Below are 25737 nucleotides of genomic sequence, written 5' to 3' on the forward strand. Positions count from 1 at the left end.
GATTCTCAGTATGGCAGTGTTTTGTTGCAGATTTAAAGATCAAGTTATTATGAATTCCAACTTGATTGACCTGTAATGTGAATACATTACACGAGTCTGACTTCTACTGGACAACACATGTCATTACAAGCACGCATCAGTCAGTCTGTTATAGGCTCATTTGGATAAGTTCTATGTTCTATTCAGTGAACAACGCTTTTGTTTTTCAGAGGGGAATATGTAACGTTTTTCTGAGGATTAAAAATAAAATCTACCGTACAATCATTCGAAATAGTGGTTTGACACTTTAATGCATTAAAAATCAATCAAGTCCAACTTCCCTACTGTAGTCTTTTCTGTCTTAGATCCACGGTGTTTTTATCAGCTTTACTGTTTTTATGATCATTCCTGATGCACTTTACAACCTTTGCTTACAATGTGTTACACATTTATGATTTTTAAAAAACAAATCATTGAGTTCGTCATATCCTGTGCTCCGAAAGACTTTATTCAATCTATTTACAAAAGAATACAAAATTATCTTCATTGGGCTCTAATGAATGTTACACAATACATTTATAAACATTTCTTTTTTTAGACAAGGAGGACACACATCAGGCACGACCGAGAGGATCACTGCAGCTCCGGTGACAGAAACTATGGTAGTTTGATCATTTCATTTGTGGTGCAGTTTTGTCCAATTGGCAGCATCTTTTCGTCCTTGCTTCAACCCCTTTAGAAAAAAAAAACAGCATGCTTTTATTTTGTAGCTCTGCTTCAAACGTCAAGAACAACTTAAAGGAAGCTGGAACAGCATATTAGCTCAAACGCATTGGCACAAAAATTAACCATCTTCAACAAGAACAGCATCTAATTACTACTTGTGCCCACTGCCATTGATAATGTGATGCAGGAAAATGAACCCTTAAAAATACTTAAGAGTTCCTTTTTTGAAGCCTGTCATATGCCAATTAGATTCCAAGCACATACCAGGTAGTATCCTGTGTGATATCCACTCATGTACCAGGAAATGAGCACACTGCCCAAGGCCTCGTCATCCACCAGATCAGGGCTCATCGGTGGAGGAGGAGGGATCATCTGTGGACCAGACATCAACAGAGGCATGTGTGAAAACGCAGTGTAGATAAGCAAAGGTGCCAGTATTTGTAGTCATTGCATCATAACAGAGCCAAATCTAAAGTTCTCTCAATTAGAAGCTGAATGAGTAAAAGTGTGTTTTCACATGCATTTGTTCAAACAAACAGTATCTGTTTTGACTTTTTTTTAATAGTTTAATTATACACTCCAACTCACTGGTGGACCGAAAGGCATCATGGGAGGCCAGGAAGGAGGTACAGGCCCCTGACCACCAGCTTGTCTGTTTGCTCCCTGGTAGAGGTTGAAAAAGACATTATGATCAAAGGAAATAAACAAAAATTAAATTCACTATAATTGAAATGTTTCATATGACCCTCTTTAGTAAACTTAATTTTTTAAAAAAGGAGTCTGAAATCTGTCTGTTTGCAACACAGAAAGGTTCTTTTTCAAACCGTCCACTACACCCTAGCCCTACCCCTCTGTTTTAGCGTCCACGCAGAGGGCCCGCCATATTAAGTCCGTCTCAAACCACTTCATTTAAAAGCACAGACTGTGCTTTCATTTAAGACAACCTGTACTTTGATATTATAATAAATTAACTAAACATTCAATTATAAATTACAACAAAGAATGTGGGCTCCATCTGATCATTTTGCTATAAGTCTATATATATATAATATAATATAATTTACAAGAGAAAAATAATCTACATAATGACTTTTACAGAATGTATTAGGTACATTAATAATAAGCCGTTCCCCCAGGATGCCGCTGAGTAACCATGGTAACACACACTTCCTGTTTCCACCTGAGAGAGTGAAGTTTGTCCCAAGGCCTGCTGCTGTATTTCTACCCTACACCTGGATGGAGGGACTTCATTCAGCTGCGAGTGTGACTTCTGACAGAGTGCACTCCGTCACGGAGGGGGAGTGTGTAGGGGTTGGTTTGAAAAAGGCCCAGAGACTCTGGTTCATGAGCTGTAGGGGCGGAAGTAGCTCAGTCTGTAGGGACTTGGGTTGGGAACCGGAGAACCGCCGGTTCAAGTCTCAACCAAAAAATATAGAAGTTGGTCTGGTAGCTGGAGAGATGCCAGACTGCTGGCAATGTCGAGGTGCCCTTGAGCAAGGTATCAAACCCCCACCAGCTCAGGGAGGCACCCTCCTCAGTGCTGACATCTTTTCATTAATGCATGTCCACAGGTCCTGCTTGTGCACATGTATGAGTCGGGCCTGTGTGTGTGAGAAGCATGTCCCTAAAATAACAGATGCAAACCACAATTTCCCCCCATGGTTTATTCAAAATGCTGCTTACCTGTCTGAAAGCATGCATGGGAGGTGGGCCCGGGAAAGAAGGAGGAAACCCTGGGAAACCAGGAGGCAACATAGGAGGAGCTTCTTTGGGGGTCTTTGACCTCTGGGGTCTACTGTGTGGTTGTTTCTTGTGTTGGTTTGATTTAGTCGACCTGTCACTCTCCTCAGTCGATGATTCCACCTCATTTACCTGAAGTTATAAAAACATTTCGCTGTAACATTGACTTGTCTTTCCCTCCCTGCATGAACGGATAAACTCTTAATTTGTCTTTGGAGCTAATGGGAAAAGAAAATTGCAAATGAAAAAAATGTTAAGACAAAAATTCACTTATCTCCAGCCAAATTAATTTACGACTCATAAAGGATGCAAGTGCTGTACTTATTACAACTTAATCACTTGACTGATGACACTGTGATATCGCCATTTGTTATGTATGACACTTTCCAGGAGTTTTAATTTGATAAAGATTATGTACTGTAAAGTATATTTATCTCACTTTGCCTCAACTGACTTCAAAGCAATTTCATACAGCTATTATAAGTGGACGAGAAGCCAAAACACATTAGGTTGTATTTTTTTTCTAAGTCAGAGACGAAGCATAATAAACAAGATATAAGTCAATTCTAAAAAGATATCTCAACTTGTTCTAGTCCAGTACTGATAGTAAATCAGATAATTATAGTAAGAAATGTCAGCCATTAAATCCATTTCTTCTATTTGCCCATGGCGTATGTTTTCAATTGGCACCAGGTAATAACAAAAATGCACCATCAAAACAACCCAAAGAATTCAACGTAGATCACCTGTTCAATAACCAAGCAAGATTGTTCAATTAATGAAGTCTGATAAAAGGAACACAATATAGTCAATGTCAGAATGATTGGTGCATAATAAGGTCATTCTTTACCTTCGTATTTGACTCCTCGTCCCCCTCAGATATCTCAGAAAGCAAGTCTTCAAGGTTCTGCTCTTCCTCGTTACCATATCCTGTAAAAACAACTACGCACGTGCCTCTCTTCTCATCTATGGAGTTGATGGTGGCAGCATAGAGCTGGCCATCTTCAGACCAGTATGCACAGCACGAGTCCCCAACCTGCCACTGTAACACAACACCAAGAAATAAAGAGACGGGAGGCAAATATGAATTATAAAATGTATCATTCAACATTAACCAGACGCCAGACTGTCCTGTTGGTGAGATTGTACTTTTACACCGATGATGCTCATCTTAATGTTTTCCCACTGCCTGTACATTTCAATGTTATCTTTATTTGCAGTTACACACCACTTTATCTGGTGGTGCGTTCGTCCTTTTCCTGCTCTGGTTCTTTTTGTTGTTTTTGCGTTTTTTGGCTGGTTGTTTTTTCTTGGAAGCTTGCGGCTCGTCTTCACCCTTAAGAGCAGTCTGACGCACAAAGCAAGAGATGAGATGTTAGTGACAAGAATCAAAGACAATAAAAATCTTGTGTCAACAAATTACAAAGCTTTCTTCTTTTTTTTTTTTACCTTGAATGACGCCACTGCCTTGTCATAAGCCTTTACCAATGCTGTGTCATCCCATATGTCTGAATCGTCACTCTAAGAGAGAAAACAATAGATTTAGAGAATCTGCAGATTAAAGATTCATCTGTGAACAAGATTTATATGTTCAGTGCAAAACAAAGATAGCATGACAAAGCGGTTGTGGATGCTGTCATCATATTTTTTTCATACAGTCTACCTTTACAGGGCAGTATTTGTTTGCACATCCCCTGACTTAAAATCTCACCCTCTCCCTCCTAAAGGATGTCACAGCATCCTCATGTAGCTGAAGCTAATCCAGCACATGCTGGATTTGAAAGGAGATGCGTGTGTCCCACGAGGAGACTTTATCTCAACCAAAGGACCTCTCTAGGTAACCTCTGATTTACCGTTCTCCCTCTTCGTTTTCTCTTTACAACATGATGTAGCTATATTAGTCGTGGGTAGTAGCTCATCTTCCTAGCTCCACATGTCAATCAAACCTGTTAAAATAACAGCCTACACAGGTCCATGCGGTTTCATCTCCTGTTAACTTTGCACCATAGCTTACCTGTCCAGTTCCACGTGCAAACAACACGTCTTTGCACCCGTTCGCCATGTGAAGAAGTGTCGACTCCGCTGCTATTCACTGCTAGCTAACTGCTAAACAACAACCGATTCAACGTGCGTCGTGTACGTGACGTGCTGCAAAGACGTTGACGTATATATCTTGCGACTTATCGGTTGGCTTGGCAACGGTCGTAGGAAGCGTCGGTTTCCGACTTCTCTAATACACGTAAAAGCAGATAGTTGGGTGTTATAGAAGAAGCACTTATTGGTGACTGTGGCCAGAATGTTATATGATATTGTGCGTCAGTAAAGATGATTGAGTCCTCGCTAAAGTCTTTGGGTGCTAAAGTGGTGGTCGCTGCATCCAGCGATGAGAATCACCCACCAGAAAACATCATTGACGGGTGAGTGTTTGCTCCTTATCTTTGAAACAACTGGAAGTTTAAATTCACTGGAAGTAGCCAAACTTAAAGCTAATCCCAGAGGTTGCATTAGTTCAGTGCTATTAGATCTCAACCTCGTCTAATAAATGTTCACTTGTTGTTTGTTTGGCCCTCTTCCTGCAGAAACACCACGACGTTTTGGATGAGCACCGGTTTGTTTCCTCAAGAGTTCATCATTCACTTGGCTGATCTCACCAACATTTCTGCAGTGACTGTTGACAGCTACAATGGTATGTATAATCTTTGATAGCATCATGATTATCTACAGTACCTAATGTTTAAAAAAAAACAGACAAGCCCCCCCAAGACATACTATAAATAAAGGTAATGTCATTTACATCAATTTATAAATAAGTCATGTTCAGTTCAGATGTAAGTATTAGTGTTACAAAGCTCACCCACATTGAAAAATTAGGGACAATGATAAATGTAATATTTAATTATTTATAGTTGTATAAAACATATCTATTAAGGACCAGATCATTTAACTGATATAATCCAATCCCAGATAGTAAACTGCATTGAAAGATTCAACACAACACATTATAAGTCTCAAGTTTTTATACACACGTGTTCATGTATGATCAGCTCTTTACTCTGCTAGGCTAAGCAATTTCTTAGGATTGTTAATGACACTTGAGGAGGTAAATTGAGAAGGCCACACACTCTTGCTTCATGTATTCCCCAAACTCTTGGATTAAGTAGGAAAGACAGCTCATGATTAGAAAGAAACAGATTTAAAATAAGAGAAGGACCAATAACACAAATTTAACTTCTGAGAATCACTAAGTTCAATGGAGTTGACCCAAACGTTTTTAAGATATTTCAGTATGACTGGCCAATGAATAGACTGCCTTTATTAGCCTAAATCCCACAGTGGCATAAAAATCTGTTGTACCAGATTTGAACACGTTTATTGTGTGTCAATATCTACATATTCTTGTGGCAAGTCGGGCTTATCACTGTTTTTTATATTTACATGAAAAAACAGTTCATTTGTCATGTGCAAATATTAAAAACAAAAAAAAATCTATTTTAAAAAGATATTAAAAAAACAAGTATTCATTTGGTTGTGTTGTTTTCTCTTGCAGTCAAACGTTTAAAGATAGAAAAGAATACCTCACAAAATGTTTCTCATTTCGAGTTTCTCACAGAGCAAGGTAAGGGAGGCATCTATCCACCGTATCTATTTTCAGAATGTCCATTGAAGAATTGAACGTAGAATTTCATAAACTGATTGTTTTGTAGAATTCGAACATACAGAGGGACACCTTCAATCAAACGCTATATCGGTAGGTCCATTTAAATACATTGTTATGTAAAACATGTGAAAATGTAGCACAAAGAAGAACAAAACACTGAATCTGTTTTTCTTTTTCAGCTAAATGGGAGCAGTGCAACCCATCTTCGTTTTATCATCACCTCAGGATACGATCACTTTGTCTCAGTGCATAGAGTCAGTGTACAGCATTAAAACATTTGATTGTTGCATCATGCATTTATGTATGTATGTACTGTATATACATTTTATGCCATTATTTGGTCAATAAAATATGAGTAGATCTCATTATATGCACAGTCTGTTTTGATATCACCATGGCACATTGACATCTTCTCCCTCGTGGCAAGCATCTGTAACGAGGAGTCTGATTAGCATCTCCATGAATATGAAAGGCTTGAAAAAACTGATTCATTTCTGAACAAAATAATTGTTTCATCCCAATATTAAGTTGCAGACAAAGCCCATTTTGAAATGTGGTCTTAAATTCTGAAATGTTCTTGAATCCTTTATAATAGTTTTTGTCCATGTTTAATGTGATGAATTCAGTGAAGGGGCTTGTTATTCTATATTTAACTGTTAATTCTACTTTCAAAAGCCACTATTTGGCAAAGCATTAGAATGAAAGGATTGTGATGAATGGCAGAATTTCTTACAAAGGAAGATTGTCTCTGTGTGAGAGATAGAGTTAATTAGCTAATTTTGAGCAGTGGGGCTCAATTTGGCATCCCTATCACCCCAACGGCCCCCCCCCTTAAGCAGAATTTAACATCCCTATAGAAATGGTGAACCATAGGCAGTGCAGCTGGGGGGCTGGGGAACCAGATGGTTTCCCTGCCAGCCAGCGAGTCTCTAAAGACAACAGGCCTATTCACACTAAATATTCAAGCCTCCTCCTGTACTTATATCCTATACACACACTTGCAAACTAACACTGACTCCTATCTACCTCCACTGCCATTTCAACCTGTCTGTAAAAGAGGGTTCAGTAGTCAGTCTGGACCCTTTGGGACTCCCTCCCCAATTACTCTGCTGACTGTGGAGGCACTTTGGGATTTGCTGAGGCTGTGTTTGCTGTATCTGGACTGCATTCAGGTCTTGGAATAAACCAATAAAAATATGATATACATGCCTGAATAACTAGCCCCCTGTTATTTTACAGCAACTAATTGCTTGGGGGTATAGCTGGGATATAGCACATTCAAGTATGTGAGTGTGTAATGAGTAATGAGGCCAAGGTGGAAAGTGATAGTGTTATTGACTCATCTATTATTTACCGGTATGGAATATTTATTATAATGTTAGAGGTGAGACTCTGCAAATGAAATGAAACCTCCTATTTTGTTGCAGAACAGTTATATTTCCCCCCTCAACAGTTGTTCAAATGTGAATTATAACATTTCTTGGCTGGGAATATTTAATAGATTCCTTCTTTTGTATGTTGAACAGATTTGCAGAAGCGTCTTCCCATCACTAATGGATTCAGGCTCTTTTGTGCTTGACTGTCAGCCGATCAGGAGAGTCACAGCAGGATATGAGTGCGTTATTATCATGTCACTGCAGGGGCAGGGCTAAATTATCAGCCAGTGTCTTCTGACGGCTGCCTAACTGCTGTCCAATCACACTGAGACATCTGCTGGACCAGAACTCTGCATGTTCAGCTGAGTCAATACGAAAAGATTTATATCATAACCTTCCCCAAAAACCCTCCGCTCCCCCCTGCCATAATTAAAATAATAGATTCCCTGGAAAATATATATATTATAAGCACGGACACCATTAGAAAACGTCTTCTGCTCTTAAAGTACAATTGAAATGGCTGCATTCGTGCACGTACTGCATTAAGACTATAGTATATAATATTGGATCTACCTTTATACAACTATGACAGGGATAAAGAGTATAGATGATGGATCTTATATTGGTAGTTTGAGTAAGAAATCCCCCAGTTCTGTTATTTTCTTTCATGTCAAACCAGCGACTCTGAGTTCCTGTTATCTCCTCTGTGTGGTGGTCCTCTTTTCATGTCAGTAACGAAGCCACGAGCATTGACAATGGACTTTAATTTGATTTCAGTCTTGATTTGGCCCAATCAGCTTAGTTCTGACAGAGGCTGAGCTGAAAAGAGGCGCAACGTGAGGAAGGAAACACTATAAAGGCAGATATTAGATGATTAAACCAAAGAGGAAAACAATCTTCTCATTATTGAATGTAAGAGGGCTGGAGAATTATAATGAGGGACTGACAATCAAGTGTGCAGCTGACATCTTTGAACTAATACACAGCACTTATTTCTGAATCCAGCATTCGCTTGTCAAGTTATGCAATACAGATACAAACAATTGCGTATGACATCTTTTATTTTGTTTTACATCTGCATATTAATTATAACCACAGTATGGTCCATTTTGTAGTGGTGTGCTGTGCACAATAAAAGTATTCATCCATGTACCTTTGGCTTGTGAAGTGCATTAAAGGACAGTGTAAGTCATCATTAAATAAAACATAAAGGGTGCGTCGGTAGCCTAGTGGTTGGTGCACGCGCCCCTCAAGCGGAGGCTGTGGTCTCTTGGGTGTACAGCTCGGGTTTGAATCCAACCTGTGGTTTCTTTCCTTCTCCCTCTCTGTATCTCTGTCACTGATTTATGACTTGGTCCACTGGCCTAACTCTTAAATGAGGGCATAGACATCCCCAAAAATAAACCCCTTATAAAAATAGAAGTTTGTCTGCCAATGTTTTCAATGACGTTTGGATACGGATGTGCTCATGTTCTTTTTCTGGCAATACCCTTCAGTAAAGTCTGGCTGATTTACTGTCACAGCGTCTCCGTGTAAACGGGGCCATAGACGATGGATACAGCAAAGTTAATCAGCAAAGGTGTTAGAATGAGCACTGATGCACAGATGACAATGTTTTAAATTAATAACATAACATTTGCTGCTTATGAAATCATCCTTGTTTGTGTCCTAGCTTGTTTATTAGTACTTATTTCCAATTCTTATTTTAGCTTACCGGCTGCTCCACTGAGGTTTTTTTTTTTTTTTTTTTTTTTTTTTTCAAAAGACTTTCAGTTTGCTCTGTGTTTGACTCAAACAAAAAAAATATCCCCAGTTTTATGGCGGTGGTGTCAACGATTGCTACTTGCATATTTGTCTACTTTTCTGCAGAGTACGTGCTATAAAACACTTATCAGCCACTTGAGTTTGAGGGCCACTGCTCACAGCACCCTCACCTTACAGCTCCACTTAAATCTGTGTGCCTTTAAATCTCTCCTGACCTGCCGTGCTAGTGTAATGTCATGGTGGGTAGCTGAGTAATCTCAAGATTGCCACATTCCTTACCCATGCAGTGTGTGTGCATACATTTTTCCATAATACTTTGTGCTGGCCCTTGAGTGTTGCGTGGGTGAAAGTGGTTAAACTTCTGTTTCACAAAAGGCTGCGCCCGTGAATAGTGGAATAGATCCAAAAGAGCAAAGCCAAATGTCCAGGGCTGCTGCAAGGTAGGACTGTTTGTCTCTGCGTGGAGCTGCCGAAGATTTACGACAGAAGAAGAAGGAAGACAGACATTACTGGACTTTACCTGTTCCATCAATCTGCCTCTAAAAAACAAACGGATCACAAAGAGATTACCGAAAATAGTTTGCATTTGGTTTCAGTAAGAGGTGTTGTGTATGATGGCCGTTTCTGTACCGGGAACTAAAACGACACACTGATTTCTTTGCCTTCATAGTGTCCATATGTAAGTTGTATAATTTGTTTTCACAAAGACCTGAGCTTATTCCCAATAAATGTATTAATGAAGAGGTTTGTGTGCATACAGAAAGCAATTTCATATATAAATGGAGAGATGGTTATTGTATAAGTAGAACAGTGATCTGTATGGCACCTGAAGTTCTTAAGTGTTCTTTTCAAGATGAATCACTGAAATGTCCTGAACACCAAGTTCGAATTTGAAAACAAGTACATCAGAAACATGCAGGAGGTAAAATAAAGTATCATTACTGTCTAGTTGCATGTTGTGTTTAATGTTTCACTGTTAGATCAATGCATGCCAGCTTAAAAGTATTTGAACATGTACAGTATTTTGAAGTGCATAAGCCCTTTGTGTTGTTTTTGAAGTGACTGAAATGTTCAAACTGAGTTTTTCATGCATAAATGGCCACAAGAACAGAGGAGTGAAGGAGCATAGCAGCAATGTGAATATGCAAAGTTAAGTTAATGAAGGTTCAAGGAACCCAAACCAAGAATAGATGTTACATCACTGCAGACCTGTTTCCCATGCTGGAAGGGACAGATGCTGAGCTGAGCCACAATCATGCTTATCATAGATCATCATCAGTCATTAATCATAAAAACAGATGAATCACCAAATGTCTGGCCTGTATTAATTAACAACTGATAAATGATTTTTAACTAAGAAAAAATGTTCAGAATTTTAATGGTGAATGACAGACGGCATCTTAAAAAAAAGAATGTAAACAAGAAATAACAACTAAAAGTGTCATAAGTTTTTCCACATACTAATAAATAAGCATTGTAAAACTATATTCTGCAGGTGTAAAAGTACCATAATTATTTGCGGTAAATCACAGTCAAGTGTCCATTTCCCTTTAACTGGTTGATGAAATGTGTTATCAAATCTCGGTGGCAATAACGTCATCATATGTTTGTAACCCTGAGCTGTAGTTGAGGTCCAGGCCTAGCTCCGCTCGGCTCTCCAGTTCAGCAGTGAGCTCCTTCAGGATCCTCTCCAGGTCTCGGTTCTTCTTGTGCATCTGCAAGTAGTTGATCTGGAGCTGCTTCTGGTACTTAATGACCTTCTCCTTCTCCTTGTTCCACTTGAGCCTCTCCTGCTCAAAGCTGTTGGCCTGCCTCTCCTGAGCATCCTTCTCCTCGCTGAGCTGCTGCTTTAGTCTCTCCACTTCCCTCTGGAGTAATTCTGTGGAGTTGTGTCCGCTGTTCTCCTGCCTTTGGCCTTCGATCGGGGAGTCTGAGACTTGGATTAGTCTTTCCAAGGCCTGGGTCTGGGCACAGGCCTCTTGGTGCACATTGTGCTGCAGCCTCTGCTCTTTGGCCAAGGCCAGATCCTGTTTCATCCCTTGAATGTCTGTCTCCAGTTTACCTACTTTTTCTCTCAGCAGATCAGCCTCATTCTTCTTGCGTTGGAGTTCATTTTGGCATACCTGAATAAGAGAAGAAAAATGTTCCCACACAATAAGCAATTTACAAGGCTGACTAATAGAACTGGTTTAGTGTCTTATATGTTACACTAAAAGACAGTGGAAAAAGTCTGCTTCAACATGAACGATCTTGAAGGTCTGTAGTAGTCGAGTACAGTCACTATATATCTTTCCTGTAAAGAGGCTTTCATTTCACAAGGACTGTGTGGGTGTTTTATTCACGCGCTTTAACTTGAATGCCATCGTGGAATGTACATTGAATTATCAGCAGACTTACCTCAACCTCTATGGTGCGGTGGTAGAGTTTGTCCTCATGCTCTTTATTTTGTTTCTCCAGTGTCTCCATCTTTGCAGCATTTTCCCTCAATAAGGCCCGCAGGTTGACGATCTCATTTAGCTTGTGGTTGACATCAGTCTGGCAGTCTCTCAGCTGCTGCTTCAACAATGAGATCTCCCCTGTTTTCTGGCACACCTGCATTCAGTGTATTTGGCAGTTTAGAGCATGTGGGTATGATTCTCTTCACCTGGTATTATAGTTTCAGTGTTTACGTAGAGAACATACATTTAAATATTGACATAACTGACTGACTGAAACCGACCAGTTGTAGCAGTGACACCCATTTAAAACAAATATAGAAATAAATAATCTTCTTTCTGATCATTTGGTTTGTTTAGTTGGTCATTTAGAGGCATCAGCACTAATTTAAAATGCATCAAACTTCTCAGAGTGGCTTTAGGTAGTCAATTGTATTTCTGTTTTAAAGATCATATAACTAGCGCCATCTAGAATCAATGTATTATACCCCTTCCAGGTGGATGTTGAACAACCAACAGGGGATTTGAAACTCCGGGTGAGCACTAGAACCAAAAGGTTGTTTGAAGCTTAGGTGAGGGGCTAAGCTTCTTCTAGTTGATATAAAACCTTCAACCATTTGAAGGTGAAGAAAACAACAATTTTCAATGTATTATGCACTGATGAAAACTTTTATGTTTAAACCGGCACTTTAATAATTATTATGTTGGCTTAAGAACTGATGGTGCAAGTGACTTTACATCAGCAGCTTAGGTCTTAGCTCTTCATCCAGCAGACACACAACAGCATTTTTTTGAAGGACGTTTCTGGTCTGCAAATTTCCCTGTTGTATTTCCTGTTATGATCTCCACCAACCAACTCTTAAGGGATATGTCTGTCTCTTTGGACTTATTGCTTCATAATGTTCACCAGCTAGTTTCTAACTGTTTTGGAAGTATAGCATACAAGTAGTGTTTCAGAACTTAGTTGGGAATAGTGTGGTCTCTGTGGTTTTACCTCTGTAAGAGACCCTTCCACATTACAGACATGATTTAGAATAAATGGACAAGCACACCCTCAAAATTTAGGAACTAACTGTACAAACAAGATTATTACATCTGTGTGTGAAGAAAGATTTCATGATGGCAAACCAACGTTTCTATTCAAGAAAAGACATTTAATGCTCCTGATCATAAAAAGAAACATTGTGAACCTGCGAAAATGTGACGGAAGTTATTTTCTTTGACTCTTTAGAGATGAACCCCTTTTCTTATTAAACCTGTTGCAAAATATGTTGATTTTTCCTCCAGGAGAGGAAGGGCATTATGTTCTCTCACCTCAGCAGCAGCCTTCAAGGTTGCACGAGATCGTGTGGTTTGCCACAAGGGCTCGAACCTGACTAATATCACACTTATGACTCATGACTCACCTCCCATTGAGTTTCCTCGAGTGTTGGAGTGAGCTGTGTGCTCTGTGTCTCGTAAGACCTCAGCCTGAGCTCCACGAGATCCTTCTCTTGGGTTAACTTTGAGACGTCCTCCTGCAGACGCTCTTTCTCTACCTGTACAAAAGTTTATTTTCCGTGAATTATTCATGCAAGAGTGTGAGGTTCATTTCTGTGCTGATGATATTCTTCCCTATAACTCAATACATTTATGTCAGGAGAGAAAGAGGTATTTTTGTGATTATGAACCATCGTTAAAATTAGTGGATTGGTTTACCTTGAGTTGGTTGACCTTCAGTTGTAACGTTTGCTGGGTTTTTGCTGCCATTTGGGACACTTGTCGTAGTTTTGTGGAGCATCTCTGCTTCAGCCCCTCCATCTCCTCTACACAGTACTTTTGTTTTTCCTCAAACAGCTGACAGGTGTCTGCTTCCTTCTCCTCAAAGTTCACCTATTAGGTTGAAAGAAGACACAAAGTAACAGTTATACAGTGTAATTACATATTAGAAGTGCTGATTTTAATTAAAAGCTCATGCTGTTTACTCCTAATGTTTGAGCTTTGTACCTGAAGCTGCTGCAGTTCAGTCTCTCGCTCCAGTAGCCTTTGTTCCAAATGTTCAATCAGTGACTCATCTGTGGTAATAGGGGAGCGAATCCCACCTGCAGTTTGAGAGAGAGGACTCACCTCATCTGCACAAAGCAGAGAGACTGAATACCCATTATCCTTAGATGCCAACCCCCGACTGTTTGAACTCGCCCTGTAGCTGCAGTCAAGGTTAGAGCCGTTCCCGTTGACCCAAGGAGGGAAATTGGGCTGCACTCCCTTGCTGAGGCTGTTTGAAGGAGCGGAGCTGCTGTCACTTTGACTGACAGGGCCTGTGGAAGCACTTAGGCTGCCGCTGGTGCTGTGGGTGGGCAGGCTAGACATAGAGTTACGTCCAGAGTCTGATAGAGTCCCTAAAAGAAAAGAGACAACATTTTTAGTAACGGTTGTTATAAGTTTACCTGAAAAATTTATAGAGAACATAGATTAAGTCTAGATAAAGACCCAGGTAGGTTGTCCTGAATTTGTCATATACCTGGACTCCTAGATTTCTCCAGAGGACAAAGGATGCGGTCCAGGCTGTGTTGGCCTGTCTCTGTGGTAGTCGTGCTCCTGGGAATCACAGGCTTGAAGGCAGTGGAACGGACCAATGACTTCTCAGCAGAGGTCTAGAGGAGTGAATTGACAGACACAGTCAGGGGTGCTCGTCCCTGTTTTGGTTTCTTATATTCAGCCACTGTACTCTTTTGTGACACCATAAAAAGGAAGAAAAAAAGGAAACACCTCCCCTTTTACTTCTGCAGAGAGCACAAAGAGCCACGGACGGGTCACATTCTGAAACTCGACAATCAAAATGACTGTCTGTCACACGGATATATATTGTCACATGCTGAAATGATAGGGATAGATTTTCCCCCCTGTTATGTCTTCTCATATTAGAAATAGAAGCACTGAAGCATTTAGAATTGCTTCACTACAAGCTGCCAGCATTAACAGCCACACAGCAGTGCTTGCAAGTAAAATTCACCAGACTGTCATAAGAAAGAAATCTCATTTCCAAGATGAACTTATACTCTACATGGCCCATCTGTGCTGTCCAAGAATGACACAAACAGCACCTTACCTCCCCTCCTTCCTGTCCTCCTCTCCCCTCCCCTCCTTATACCCCCCCCCCCCCCCATGTGCTGTCTGAGGGAAGATGAATAGCCCTTCTCTGTGATATTAATAATATGAGCTACTGCTGAAGTCTAAGAGGTAAAGCCTGTGAGCTCAGCATTCCTTCTTACTGACTTCATGACTAGGAAGCCATTCTTCCACCCCGCCTCCCCCCCTTCCCTCAAACTCTCTTTGGCCCTCTCTCTCTCTTGCCTTTCTCATTCTTTGCTCTCTGTCTCTATTAAGGCTGCTTCCTATTCCTATCCTTTCTCACCCTCTGGCCCTTGAGGAATAAAGACCTATTGAGGAAGACTCTGTTTGCCTACATATTCCTTGCACAGATACATAGACCAACACAAATATGAAGATATGAAGATAATTGCCAACAACCACTTTAACGAAACAAGAACTGTTCGGTGTCTGAGTCTAATAGAAGAAAAAAGAAGACGATCAGGGTGCAGGTGCAGGTTAGAAGGAATGGCACCCCCCAATTTTTATCCTAAACCTAGCTGAGAGGTTTCAAGGTATGTAGCTTTTATGCATGATATGAACATCTAATGGTTGTAAGAACCAGTGAAGTAAAACAAACATTTTATGAGGTATGAAAATGTACTACAATTAGAATCTCCCATGATATCTTAATTAGCTTCTTTTTTAACAGTTCTCAATTATGCAATATTCATCAATCAATTGTTCTTGTACTCGAAACAAATGTTATGTCAAAATACTAAAAAAGCTGGTCAAGACAATAGCTTATTTTTTTATTATTTGCAGAGACCCAACATAAATCCACCATAAGTAAACACTGTGCAACATTTGGCAATGGAGGAAAAAAAACAGAAAGAAACCTCGAGCCGCCATCAGCCTCAACTGTGCTGGACTTGAAAAGTAAGACAGAGTGAGATGTTCAGGAATGCAAGTGTTTTGCCAGGTTTTAAAAAGACGATGCCACAATCATGTCAGGAGGCTAGAGATAAAACTGCCTCCAACAACAACTAGCTTAGCTTACCGTAGCTGCTGGCCTGGTGCAAAGGTAACAAAATCTGCCCACCACCACCTCTACATTAAGACTTACGCTTTTAGACTAATCAACATTACACAAAACACATTGTTTAGACCTATATATATGCATACTATTTTATTGAAAACATTTTTGTAAAATTGTTTAAATTACAATTTGTAAAATTCATCCACTTTGTACTTCTTTGTGCTTATACTTCTGAATGCCATTTGGCGATACACAAAGAAAAATTGCCATTTCACTCACTCTTTGAGTTATGTTCCCCGACATGAGCAGCAGTTTTGGTTGCAGTCGACTATCTGATTCTCGCTCTTTATTCTTTTCGACTGAGTGGTCTTCCATTGATCCCCCTCTGTTGTAAGTTGACCTCGGTTTATGGCTCACCTTAATTGGAACAGGAAAATCAGTGTGTAATACTGTGATTTATAAGTCCAGTTAAATAAATGTGTGATTTATTCATTTATTTAAAAAAAGATCAAATAATTTGATGGCATGTTAACCTTACCTTAATGTAAAAAAAATCTTCACTTCTTCCGGAGCGGGAGTGGGTCAGGCCTTTAGAGGGATGATTGGTGGATGAGGAGCCCTGAGTGAAGCCACACCTGAGTAAACTGTCAAGGCTGCAACCTCCACTCTTTCTGTGAGGATTTATTTCCTTTTTTAACCTGTAGTCAGATGCCTGGCAGTGTTTGCTGTTTAGGCTGTTGCCGTTGATGAGGCTGCTGACACTACCCATGGTCCTGTAGGCATAGGTGAGGGGTAGATTGGACTGAACTCCAGGAAGGCAAGTTACATGGAGCTGAAGAGCAGACACAACTCATGACCCCAGTAAGGTGCAGTCAGTGGCTTCATCTGCAACAAAAGACACAAATTATAAATATTAAACAGAGAATATAGCTGCTGACCCCCAAACAGAAGATACTGAATGAAAACTAGGTCATAGTTTCCTCTAATGTGTATCAGTTTGTGTTAGTGTTTGAATTTATTGTTTCATTTTCAGTCCAGACAGAGATGTGTTCACAGTTGCAAAATAAACAAAGCGTAAAAGTAGCCCATCTTGGCTCCCTGCCTGGCTTTGTGTGTGTCGATTTATGGCTCAACCGTTGAATTTGACAAATAACCCTTTTGGTGCCCTCCCTCTAAACAAACCTGGCAATAAGGCTACTTACTGCCCACTCTACACTTGTCTGGAGCTGCCATTTAAATAACACTATACAGTCGTTTTGAACATGGTGGCATACACAGATATATGATGTTGTGTGTACATCGTATAAAAAACTTGCAAAACGGTGTAATTGGGTTGAAGAATATGACAAAAATTGGATTATCCAAATGGATCTTGAAGGAGTTCCATTATTTTCACTGATAATACAAGAACATTTATTTACAGAGATACCAGTAATGCTCTCTATTCATTTTCTTTACCTCATTTTATGGACAACTAGACCCCAGATGTTGCTATCCATGATCTCTTACCCACAGGGGAAATGTCCCATCAGCAGTGACTTAGGAGCAAACGCATCCATACAGACTGATCAGGCCTGTGGCTCCCCTAACCACCTGGTCCTCCGCCTTTAAGCACTTTATAACGGCCACACCAACAAAGCATTGGACTAATGGGCCATGCTAAGTCACATATTAGTGAACATTACATTGAGCTTCAACCTTATCCATAAATATTGGTAGCTCTGTGTTTTTTGCATGAAAAGCAGTGACATTTTCTTGAATTGAAGGCGGATCAAGACTGTCACTTTTCATCCAAAACAATGATAAGCACTATGAGATGAGTCCAACATAGATTTTTCAAGATGAGGAGTATAATAGGAGCATCAGCAGCAAGTGAGACAGAGTAGCATGCACACAGAAAAAAAGTTGAGTGGTTGATGTGGCAGAATACAAAACTGATGGTTATTATCAACACAGGAATTGACAATTGCTATGAAATATTTCAAACTAAAAAAAGAATCACACAGGGGGTTTTGTAACATAGTTTAAGGTTTGATTTTCTCTTTTGCTCACAATGAAATTCAAAAATATTATACAAAGTAAAAGGTTGAATTTGTACATGCAGTAGTACAAAGCACAGCAGTCCCTGATGTGAACAGTGCTCTGACATGACTGGGACTCCCTCTATTATACAATGCCTAAATGTCCACAGAAAACTCTAATTTGCAGCCTTCACTTTCATTGTCAGATATCAGCATCATCCACTGACAGGGGACTGAAGTGATGTAACAAAAGCTTTTACTTACTGCCAGGTGAAACTAAGCATCCATCTCTAGCACGTCCTCTGCAGAATTACAATTCCTGTCCTGGAGAAAGTAAGCAGGCAGTCATGTGTGTACGTCGGTCTGTGTGTACGCGCCTTGAATGCAGACCTCTCACTATCAGCCCGGCCAGGAGGGTCTGCTAACTGTTCTGTGGAGGGGGTGGGTCCTTTTACTTTCTATTCAGCCTGGACCCAGCTTTGCATTATAACTGACATGTAAATTCAACTCAATGTGTGTGTGTGTGTGTGTTTGTTTCAGGAGCTCCCCGCCTCCCCCAGGGGAGCTGGTGTACAACATGTGCTCCCATAGAACTGGCGTGTGCCGCTCAAGTGATTAACTCACAGCCTTGACAAAAGATCTGTTACACCCCCTCTGTGTACCCCCACCTCTCCCCACCGACACCCACTGACACCTTCCATTTGTGCATCGATTCACTGTGTAATAACCTTTCTCCCCCCCCTCCCAACTCCCCTCCCCTCCCTCTGTCCACCCGTCCCACTCAGTGCCCCGCACCCACCCTGAACAAACAACACTTCATCTAAAAAGAGAAAAAAAAGACGCTTGCCCTCTCTTTGGGCTCTTTGTCTGTTGAAGTGTGCCGCTCTTTGTGTGGACCCTTGATGTATCCTTCCAAAACAGCCCAGGACCATATTTGAGTGTTAAATAAATGACTAGTCCTCACAATGAGAGGGCTGGAGAGCCTCAGTTTTATAGTGATTTAACACCATCCTGCCTTTATGCTGTTTGTTCAGAGGTACACTCTCTCCCACACAAACACACACACACACACACCTTTACACACTCACACAAATAACACACACTCACACAGCAGTATTGTTGGAGTGCGAGTCTCTCTGAAGCAGTAGAGCGTTCAGCATCCCACCGAGTACACACTGTTGACAAAACACCTTGTGGATGAAATACAATCACACACCGAGACAGGAAAATATACAAGGTGCTGTGTTCCGAATGAGCAAACAACAACAGGAAAGATACGGCCCCTTAGCTGAGCTGCAGACAAAACAAGTGTAAATCTTTCAGCCGTTTTTGTCAGAAGTAGGTACTCTTTGTTAATGTGAAATAAACAGACAGCTTTACTGCATACAGTATAAACAGAACACAAATGATTCATCACACAAGAATCAACAAAGTCTGATCATCAAAATCTGTTTGTTAAGATTGAGCTTCTAAGAACTGTGGGAAGCAATGTTAATGTAACCTGTGAGGTTACGACATGTGCAGGCAGTTTTACATCATATTACATCATACTGTCTTAAACTCTACCATTATCAAATGTTTTCACAAGGTCTTTTTACCCACTAAAGAAATTATTTATAGTATCTCTATAGATCTGCCATGATCTTTTTTCAGTAGCAGCGGTAACTCATCCTCTCAGCTGACTTCAATTGTTTTTTGACAAGTCCCATTCAGCTCCTCAAGCCTCAACACTTTTACTTTTACTTTTATTTGGAGGGGAATACATTTCACTTATTTGATGCAAGTATTAAAGTCTTTCAAACATCTTTTTACTGCAAATTCTTTTTCCAGCACACATGTTCTGACCTTGCAGCTTTTGACGTTTGTGTGTGCACAGATGGGGGTTGGTGTGTATGGGGTGGGTTTTTGTCCTAGCATCCGAGCCCCAGCTGACCTGTCTGACACAAAGCCCCAGCCTGCACAAGACCAGCTGACAATACACCCCTTCAAAACCCTATCAAATACACACACACAAGCAGATACACACACCGAGAGAGCGTAGCCAATCTATTAGCACAGCCAGTGGAAAGCAGCAGTGTGCTATAAAGGTCCAGGATTTATACCTGTCTCACAATGACCATGAAACTCTCCTCTGTTCACACTGTACCTCCACACTGCCACTGTGCCAGATGGCATCGCTTTAATTCTCACTGTCTGTATGGTAATTTCTAACAGATGCATGTGTAATCTATCTAGTTCAGTGTGTCTGTTTTTTTAGGTCAGACTTAGACAGCTTATTGTTCTTTGTTTTTATGTTGCCTTAAGCACACACCACATTTTCTACCCTGCAACACTAAATGCTGAAGCACTTTTTTTTTTTTAATCTCTGGCATACTTTTAAAATGTTTAAGGATTATTCCAGTGTTTTTGAAAGTTTTCCCACATTATGGATCATAATTGAATTACTGCCATATGATCATAATATTGGACTTACAAGCAGAAAAGACTGAAACATCCTGACTAACACTAAAATTCCCTCTAGGCTCTGTAACTGCTCGTGTATTTTAAACGTCAAACTTCAGTCTAAACCCAAAGTCTCAAAAGCCAAGTTAACCTTAATGACATCACCATGGTATTACCTGTAATGACTGAAATGGCATTGCTCCCACCCATTTAAAGAAATCATTTTTTCCAACAATTACTTCTTCAAAATGTAAAACACGGTTTCCATGTCTCACTGGCATTTAATTCATTTGACTAATGTCAGTGTAGGATCTTTCATATTTATAACTGATTGGAGGCAGGAAATCTCAGCTGAAATCTAGTCTCTTTTTTCCAAGGTTAGGATATCATTGTGATCTCATGGAGATGAAAGCACAGTTTGTTTCCTGTGTGAGGTGGTCAAATGCCGGCAGGCCTGTCTGACATCAAATACATACAGCTGCATGGAGCTGATCACTGAATAGCAACCTTTCCAAAACGCTTTTAATTTGATCTTTTTCACCATAATCCACATTTGCTTATCAACAGGAGTTGCAAAATATCAGAGTGTAACTACACTGGCACAACTTCCTAGTGAAATTTCTCTATCTGTTAGTTAGATAGTGAGTAACATGTCTGTCTGTCTGTCTGTCTGTCTGTCTGTCTGTCTGTCTGTCTGTCTGCTTGCCTGCCTGCCTGCCTGCCTGCCTGCCTGCCTGCCTGCCTGCCTGCCTGCCTGCCTGCCTGCCTGCCTGTCTGTCTATCTGTCTGTCTGTGTGTGACTAATATATGTTGGATAACTGCAATCAGTCTGTAATTATTCACACAAACTAACAGATGATTTAAACGCTATGAATAAGGCTTTCCAATTATCCCTGCCATGACATGGTGCAAATTAAAGTCACAAATTAAAGACAAGAGAAGAAGAAAAAATGCTCATGTGACATGGCATGCCTCGGCAGAGAGTACATTTTTCAGAGAATGATAGGCTGACGGGTTGAATTATTGAGTAATACTCTGTAATACTCAGTCTTAGTCTCTGTCATCCTCAGTGGGACACAACACACACACACACACACACACACACACACACACACACACACACACACTTGTCATGATGTGTCTCACTCACTGGGACTGAGTTGCTGGGATGAGTAATGTGGCCTCCAGCAGAACATCAACTGGGAATGAAGTGTGTGGGACAAACAGCCATCTATCTTTCACTTTCAATGCAAAATCATCTATCTACTGACCAGCACACACACACACACACACACACACACACACACACACACACACACACACACACACACACACACACACACACACACACACACACACACACAAACTCAATGGCATCCAATAGTAACTAATTGGGTAATCCTTTTAGTACATTGTAAAGGAGATTGAGCATGAATTGGGCTTGAATGGTGAAGGGCAGAATACCAGACACTCATTACAGCCCCAGAGTGAGGAGATGGAATACCAGGCACGGAGAGGGAGGCAAGTGTGTGTGTGTGTGTGTGTGTGTGTGAGGGTGAGATTTCTATTCTGTGCAGCAAACATTGCATTATACATTGATGACTGTTGTATTGTCCAGACAGAAGTGAATGTCTCTTCTGTTGAAAGTTTGAGTAATTTGAATGCGTTTAAAACCTAAAGACTGCATTTGAATCATGTGTGTTAAACATTTGCTACTTGTTAATTCAATCTCAGTATCCTTTATTGGCAGCTACGTGGCAGCATCTTTAGCTAGAGGCTGGCATTTAGTGAAGAACCCCCTGTTGAAATTAGATTGGGTTCAAATGGTTTTATGTGCATCCAAATGAGCCATTAGGTCAACCTAGCAATCAACCTCATGCGTTTTAATAGATAAGAAGGTTGTCTGCACTGCTAACATAGTTTAAATGACTGGCCAACTAGTGTAATCCAGATATTAGCATAACCTTGGCAGCTGGAGTATAAAGGAAAATGTTTTTTTAATGGAGTCTAAGTGGGAGCCTTTAGAGCTGCTACAAAGATGGGAATTGACGCTCATGAATTTAAGGAGTCCTAAAATTAAATACCAGATATTGCCTTTTCCTTGTTGTTATTGAACTGCAGCAGTTAAAAACATTAATTACTGTCCAAGTGCTTTTCTTTGAAGCTTAAAACTTCAGCAAACTTCAGCACTGGCCTGGAATCAGTCCAGACATTTTTTCAAAAAGGGATGTACAGTGTGTGTCTTCAGTTGCATATAGTAGCTCACTGGCTCGCTTCTTAGTCATGAAATATTTAGATCGGAGGCTTTTATCTCACTCTATAAACAGACAGAGGAAATGCATTGTAACAAGTTGAAGTATTTTTAGACATCTTATATTACTGCCTCTCCAATACCCACAAATATTTCTCTTTTCCATTAGCCATTGCTTGTTTTGAACAGGAATTGCCATTAACACAGGATATGAAAGCATCATAAATATGAAATTTGAATTGATCGTCATAAAAGCTTTGCTTGTTTTTATTATTCGTAAAATAATTGAGCTTTCAGGGAGGCGGTTTGTTGTCAAGATGTTGTTGTTGTTGTTCTGTTGGTTGCTTTGGAATAAAAGAGGCTGCAGATCATAAAGTCAAAATCTGGAGAAAAATCTTGAATTTAGCAGTGTCAGTGAACTACAAATTGAACACAAACTCATTTTAGACAGTCACTCATAATCCTTCCACACCATTGCCGAAGACTGTCCTCCATATTTCTGTTTTATACGGTATCATGGTGGGATGACATTCATATGTAGGTGGAGAAGAATGAGGCCTTTCCTGGCAAGGGGGCCCATTGACCCTGCAAGCTGAAGACTTAGCGATAAGGCTGTCATTCTGGAGCATAACCATCCTCCCATCCTCGTAATCTGCTGTGCCTGTGTGTATGTGTGGACAGTGTAATGTGGGAGTAAGAGAAGATACAATGAGCTCACTTTCAGGGGCCTGTATCATTCTGAAAGCAGCTGAAAATCTGTTCTGCAGGCGATACCTGTGCTCTGCTCCAAAAACCCAGACTTTGTAATGCTGGATTGTTCATTGTAGGGAAAACTCTTTCAATGCCATAACTTCACAGCTTATACTTACCTGCTCTTTTTGTAACTAAAGTCATACACAATTGCATTACTGAAAAGTTGAAATGCAATGTCACCATGAGCCGAGACTCTCCGAGATGTTGGGATGCTTCTCTTCTCTGACACAGTCTTCATTCATGCAAGGAAACTGCATTTGGCTATCTGGGACAGTTATTTTAGGAAACATTTTCTTTAGCAGGTCATGACAGCTCCAATGGTTTGTCACACGCAAACGGTTGAACAAAGCTGATGCAACCACACAAGAAGCAAATTAAAGAATATATCAACTGATGTATCAAGTCAAATATTTACACCCACAAAAACAGATAACTGCATTTTTACTGAGAAAAAAGCCCCACAATACTGCACCTTTCTCTCCCCTTGTATTTTCTCTGTACAATAAGTTACAGTGCAAAGCAAAGCTGAACCTGCCTGTGCAGGTATTCTTTATTTACCCATACACCATGTCACCTGCATAATGGACAACAATTCCTTATCCCAACAGGTCTCAACACATCTTCCACAGGTGTGAGACTGCTACAACTAGGAAGTTTTGCAAAGGGGCAAATTATTTCCCACACAATGCTGTTATTTACACTGCAGAATTATGGGAGTGTTCAAGAGCAAAGAATGGTAGAGTGGAAGTATATATAACATACTTAACTCATGCTTCAAACACTTCCAATAACCAACTCTCCATTCTGCGCATTTAGTTGAATTGCTGTGTATCGTCTATCTTTATTTTCTTCCCTAGTTTCAAAACAATACTTAATCCAGTAATAATCTATTTGGAAAGAAAAGAAAAGAAAACAGTTGAAAGCAAAAGTTTCATTTGAAGCTGGCAATTCCTCAAGCACAGAAATGCTCTTACTTAAAAATCTAGTTTGAATAAAACTTGGACTGTTCAGAATGTTTTACTAAGTAAACAGACATAATTCAGTCCTTTCTTACTTAGTAAAAAAAAATACAACACAGGACAGCTCAATATAACAAATCACTTTCCAATCTTTGGCATCCACCAGTGCCACCCATGACATACTCCTGCACAAAGTTGTAACTATGTGACTGCAGAGTCTGGGCCATCATTTGTCCCCGTCACATTAAGTCAAACAACTATTGTGTTGCTGTAAATCTGGCAGGAGGTGACTTACCTCCGTTAAAGTCTGCCTGCGTGCCCCCACAGTCCCAGTCAATGCTTCTCCATGTCCCAAAGCTGAGAGGATCACTGTAGACAAACCACTTAGCTGTCACTGCTAGAGTTGTCTCTGTTCTCCTGTCACCCCTCTTCAACACCTGGTACTGTTGCAATCAGTCCATCCCATATACTATACACTGAGCAATGTCCCAGTCCTCCATAAACACGCTCTTCCTCACTCTCCTCCCTCTCTTTACAGTGTTGCCTCCCATCTGAACTCCCTCCCACTGACTCTTTTCTTCACTCTGAACATCCAACACTCCCTCCTTCCAACCTCTGCTGCATGCCTCCTCCACCTCTTACATAGATTTTGTTGTACTTTTGTACTGTTTTTTTTTTAGTCTTTTCACCCTTTAATCCCTTGTTTCTTACATGCAGCTCTCTTTACCTGTCTATTTTCACCTTCAACCTTTCTTCTTGCTGTCTTTTTCTCTTTTCCTGGCATGACTCCAGCGGCTTTGCTATTCACTTCATAGCCTCTGTAAGCAGCACATCATCCTTGCCCACACTTCCACTGTAAGCCTCGCATAATATATCCGTAAGTGCTTTAAATAGCTATGTGTTCAAGAGTGGGTGGTTTCAAAACATTCTTTTATCATGTCGCCATTTGTGCAACAAATTTCATGTGGAACCTTTATGTATGCATGTGTTTGCACTTGCATGAAAAGGTAGTAAGTGCTTGCTGTATTGATGACGGATGCACCCGGTTACCCACCATGCTCTCTTGCTGTAGATTTAACCTGCCTGCCTGCTCTTACTGACTCCACTGGCTCACTCACACATACATAGGAGCCAGGGGCAGATCTGCTGTGTTTTGGTTTATTTATGTAACAGATGAGCTGAATAAATGATCAGGCTATAACCCCACAGCTTATTATTGGCAGCACACCAATCTCTCCCCCCTAGCACTCTGTTGTGCTTTTCTGTGTCCATCAATTTTCTGTGTGCCTGTCTGTGTGTCTCTGTAGTTCTTGTTGTCTTCTTTCTTTCTCTCCACTTTTACAGCTTACCTTGCTTTTGCTTCTAAACTCTCTGCAGCTACCGCGTCAAAATTACACATGAAACTTGCAGCGTCGTTTGCAGTTAGACAAAATTATGTATTTGAAGTTACTTCTCTGTGAGAAAAGATATCCATATTCTTCTTTGCTGTCTCGGTTTGTTTATTGAAGATTTAATAACATGCAAA

The 25737-nt window shown here is 40.4% G+C and overlaps 3 protein-coding genes across 5 annotated transcripts; 1 reads left to right on the forward strand and 2 right to left on the reverse strand.

The window, feature by feature from the left end:
* Window positions 1-469: 469 nt before the first annotated feature.
* smn1 (survival of motor neuron 1, telomeric) lies at window positions 470-4619 on the reverse strand. The gene is made up of 8 exons (XM_079354467.1): window positions 4460-4619; window positions 3895-3966; window positions 3674-3793; window positions 3296-3487; window positions 2389-2577; window positions 1294-1368; window positions 970-1077; window positions 470-712 (listed from the first exon to the last, which is right to left on the reverse strand). The coding sequence occupies exons 1-8, from the start codon at window positions 4505-4507 to the stop codon at window positions 656-658; spliced, it is 861 nt and encodes a 286-aa protein (XP_079210593.1). The 5' UTR covers window positions 4508-4619; the 3' UTR covers window positions 470-655.
* A 22-nt stretch (window positions 4620-4641) lies between these two features.
* On the forward strand, window positions 4642-6468 carry hspb11 (heat shock protein, alpha-crystallin-related, b11). The gene is made up of 5 exons (XM_079354481.1): window positions 4642-4862; window positions 5025-5131; window positions 5993-6061; window positions 6150-6193; window positions 6283-6468. The coding sequence occupies exons 1-5, from the start codon at window positions 4771-4773 to the stop codon at window positions 6373-6375; spliced, it is 405 nt and encodes a 134-aa protein (XP_079210607.1). The 5' UTR covers window positions 4642-4770; the 3' UTR covers window positions 6376-6468.
* A 128-nt stretch (window positions 6469-6596) lies between these two features.
* Window positions 6597-24749, reverse strand: lzts1 (leucine zipper, putative tumor suppressor 1). Of its 3 annotated transcripts, XR_013780004.1 has the most exons (10): window positions 24508-24749; window positions 16325-16671; window positions 16066-16203; window positions 14179-14311; window positions 13665-14056; window positions 13377-13550; window positions 13085-13216; window positions 11641-11835; window positions 9947-11366; window positions 6597-9899 (listed from the first exon to the last, which is right to left on the reverse strand). XR_013780004.1 is itself a non-coding variant. In XM_079354435.1 (9 exons), exons 2-9 carry the CDS (start codon window positions 16553-16555, stop codon window positions 10818-10820), a joined length of 1944 nt encoding a protein of 647 aa, XP_079210561.1. In that variant the 5' UTR covers window positions 16556-16671; window positions 24508-24749; the 3' UTR covers window positions 6597-10817. The 3 variants fall into 3 exon arrangements, 2 of the variants coding, with proteins under 2 accessions (XP_079210561.1, XP_079210562.1); XM_079354435.1 differs by having other exon boundaries at window positions 6597-11366; XM_079354436.1 differs by lacking the exon at window positions 24508-24749 and adding an exon at window positions 18072-18268 and having other exon boundaries at window positions 6597-11366.
* Between the last annotated feature and the right edge of the window lie 988 nt (window positions 24750-25737).

The sequence above is a fragment of the Symphodus melops genome (assembly GCF_947650265.1).
Source record: "Symphodus melops genome assembly, chromosome: 1".
In the NCBI taxonomy this organism is placed as follows: Eukaryota; Metazoa; Chordata; class Actinopteri; order Labriformes; family Labridae; genus Symphodus; species Symphodus melops.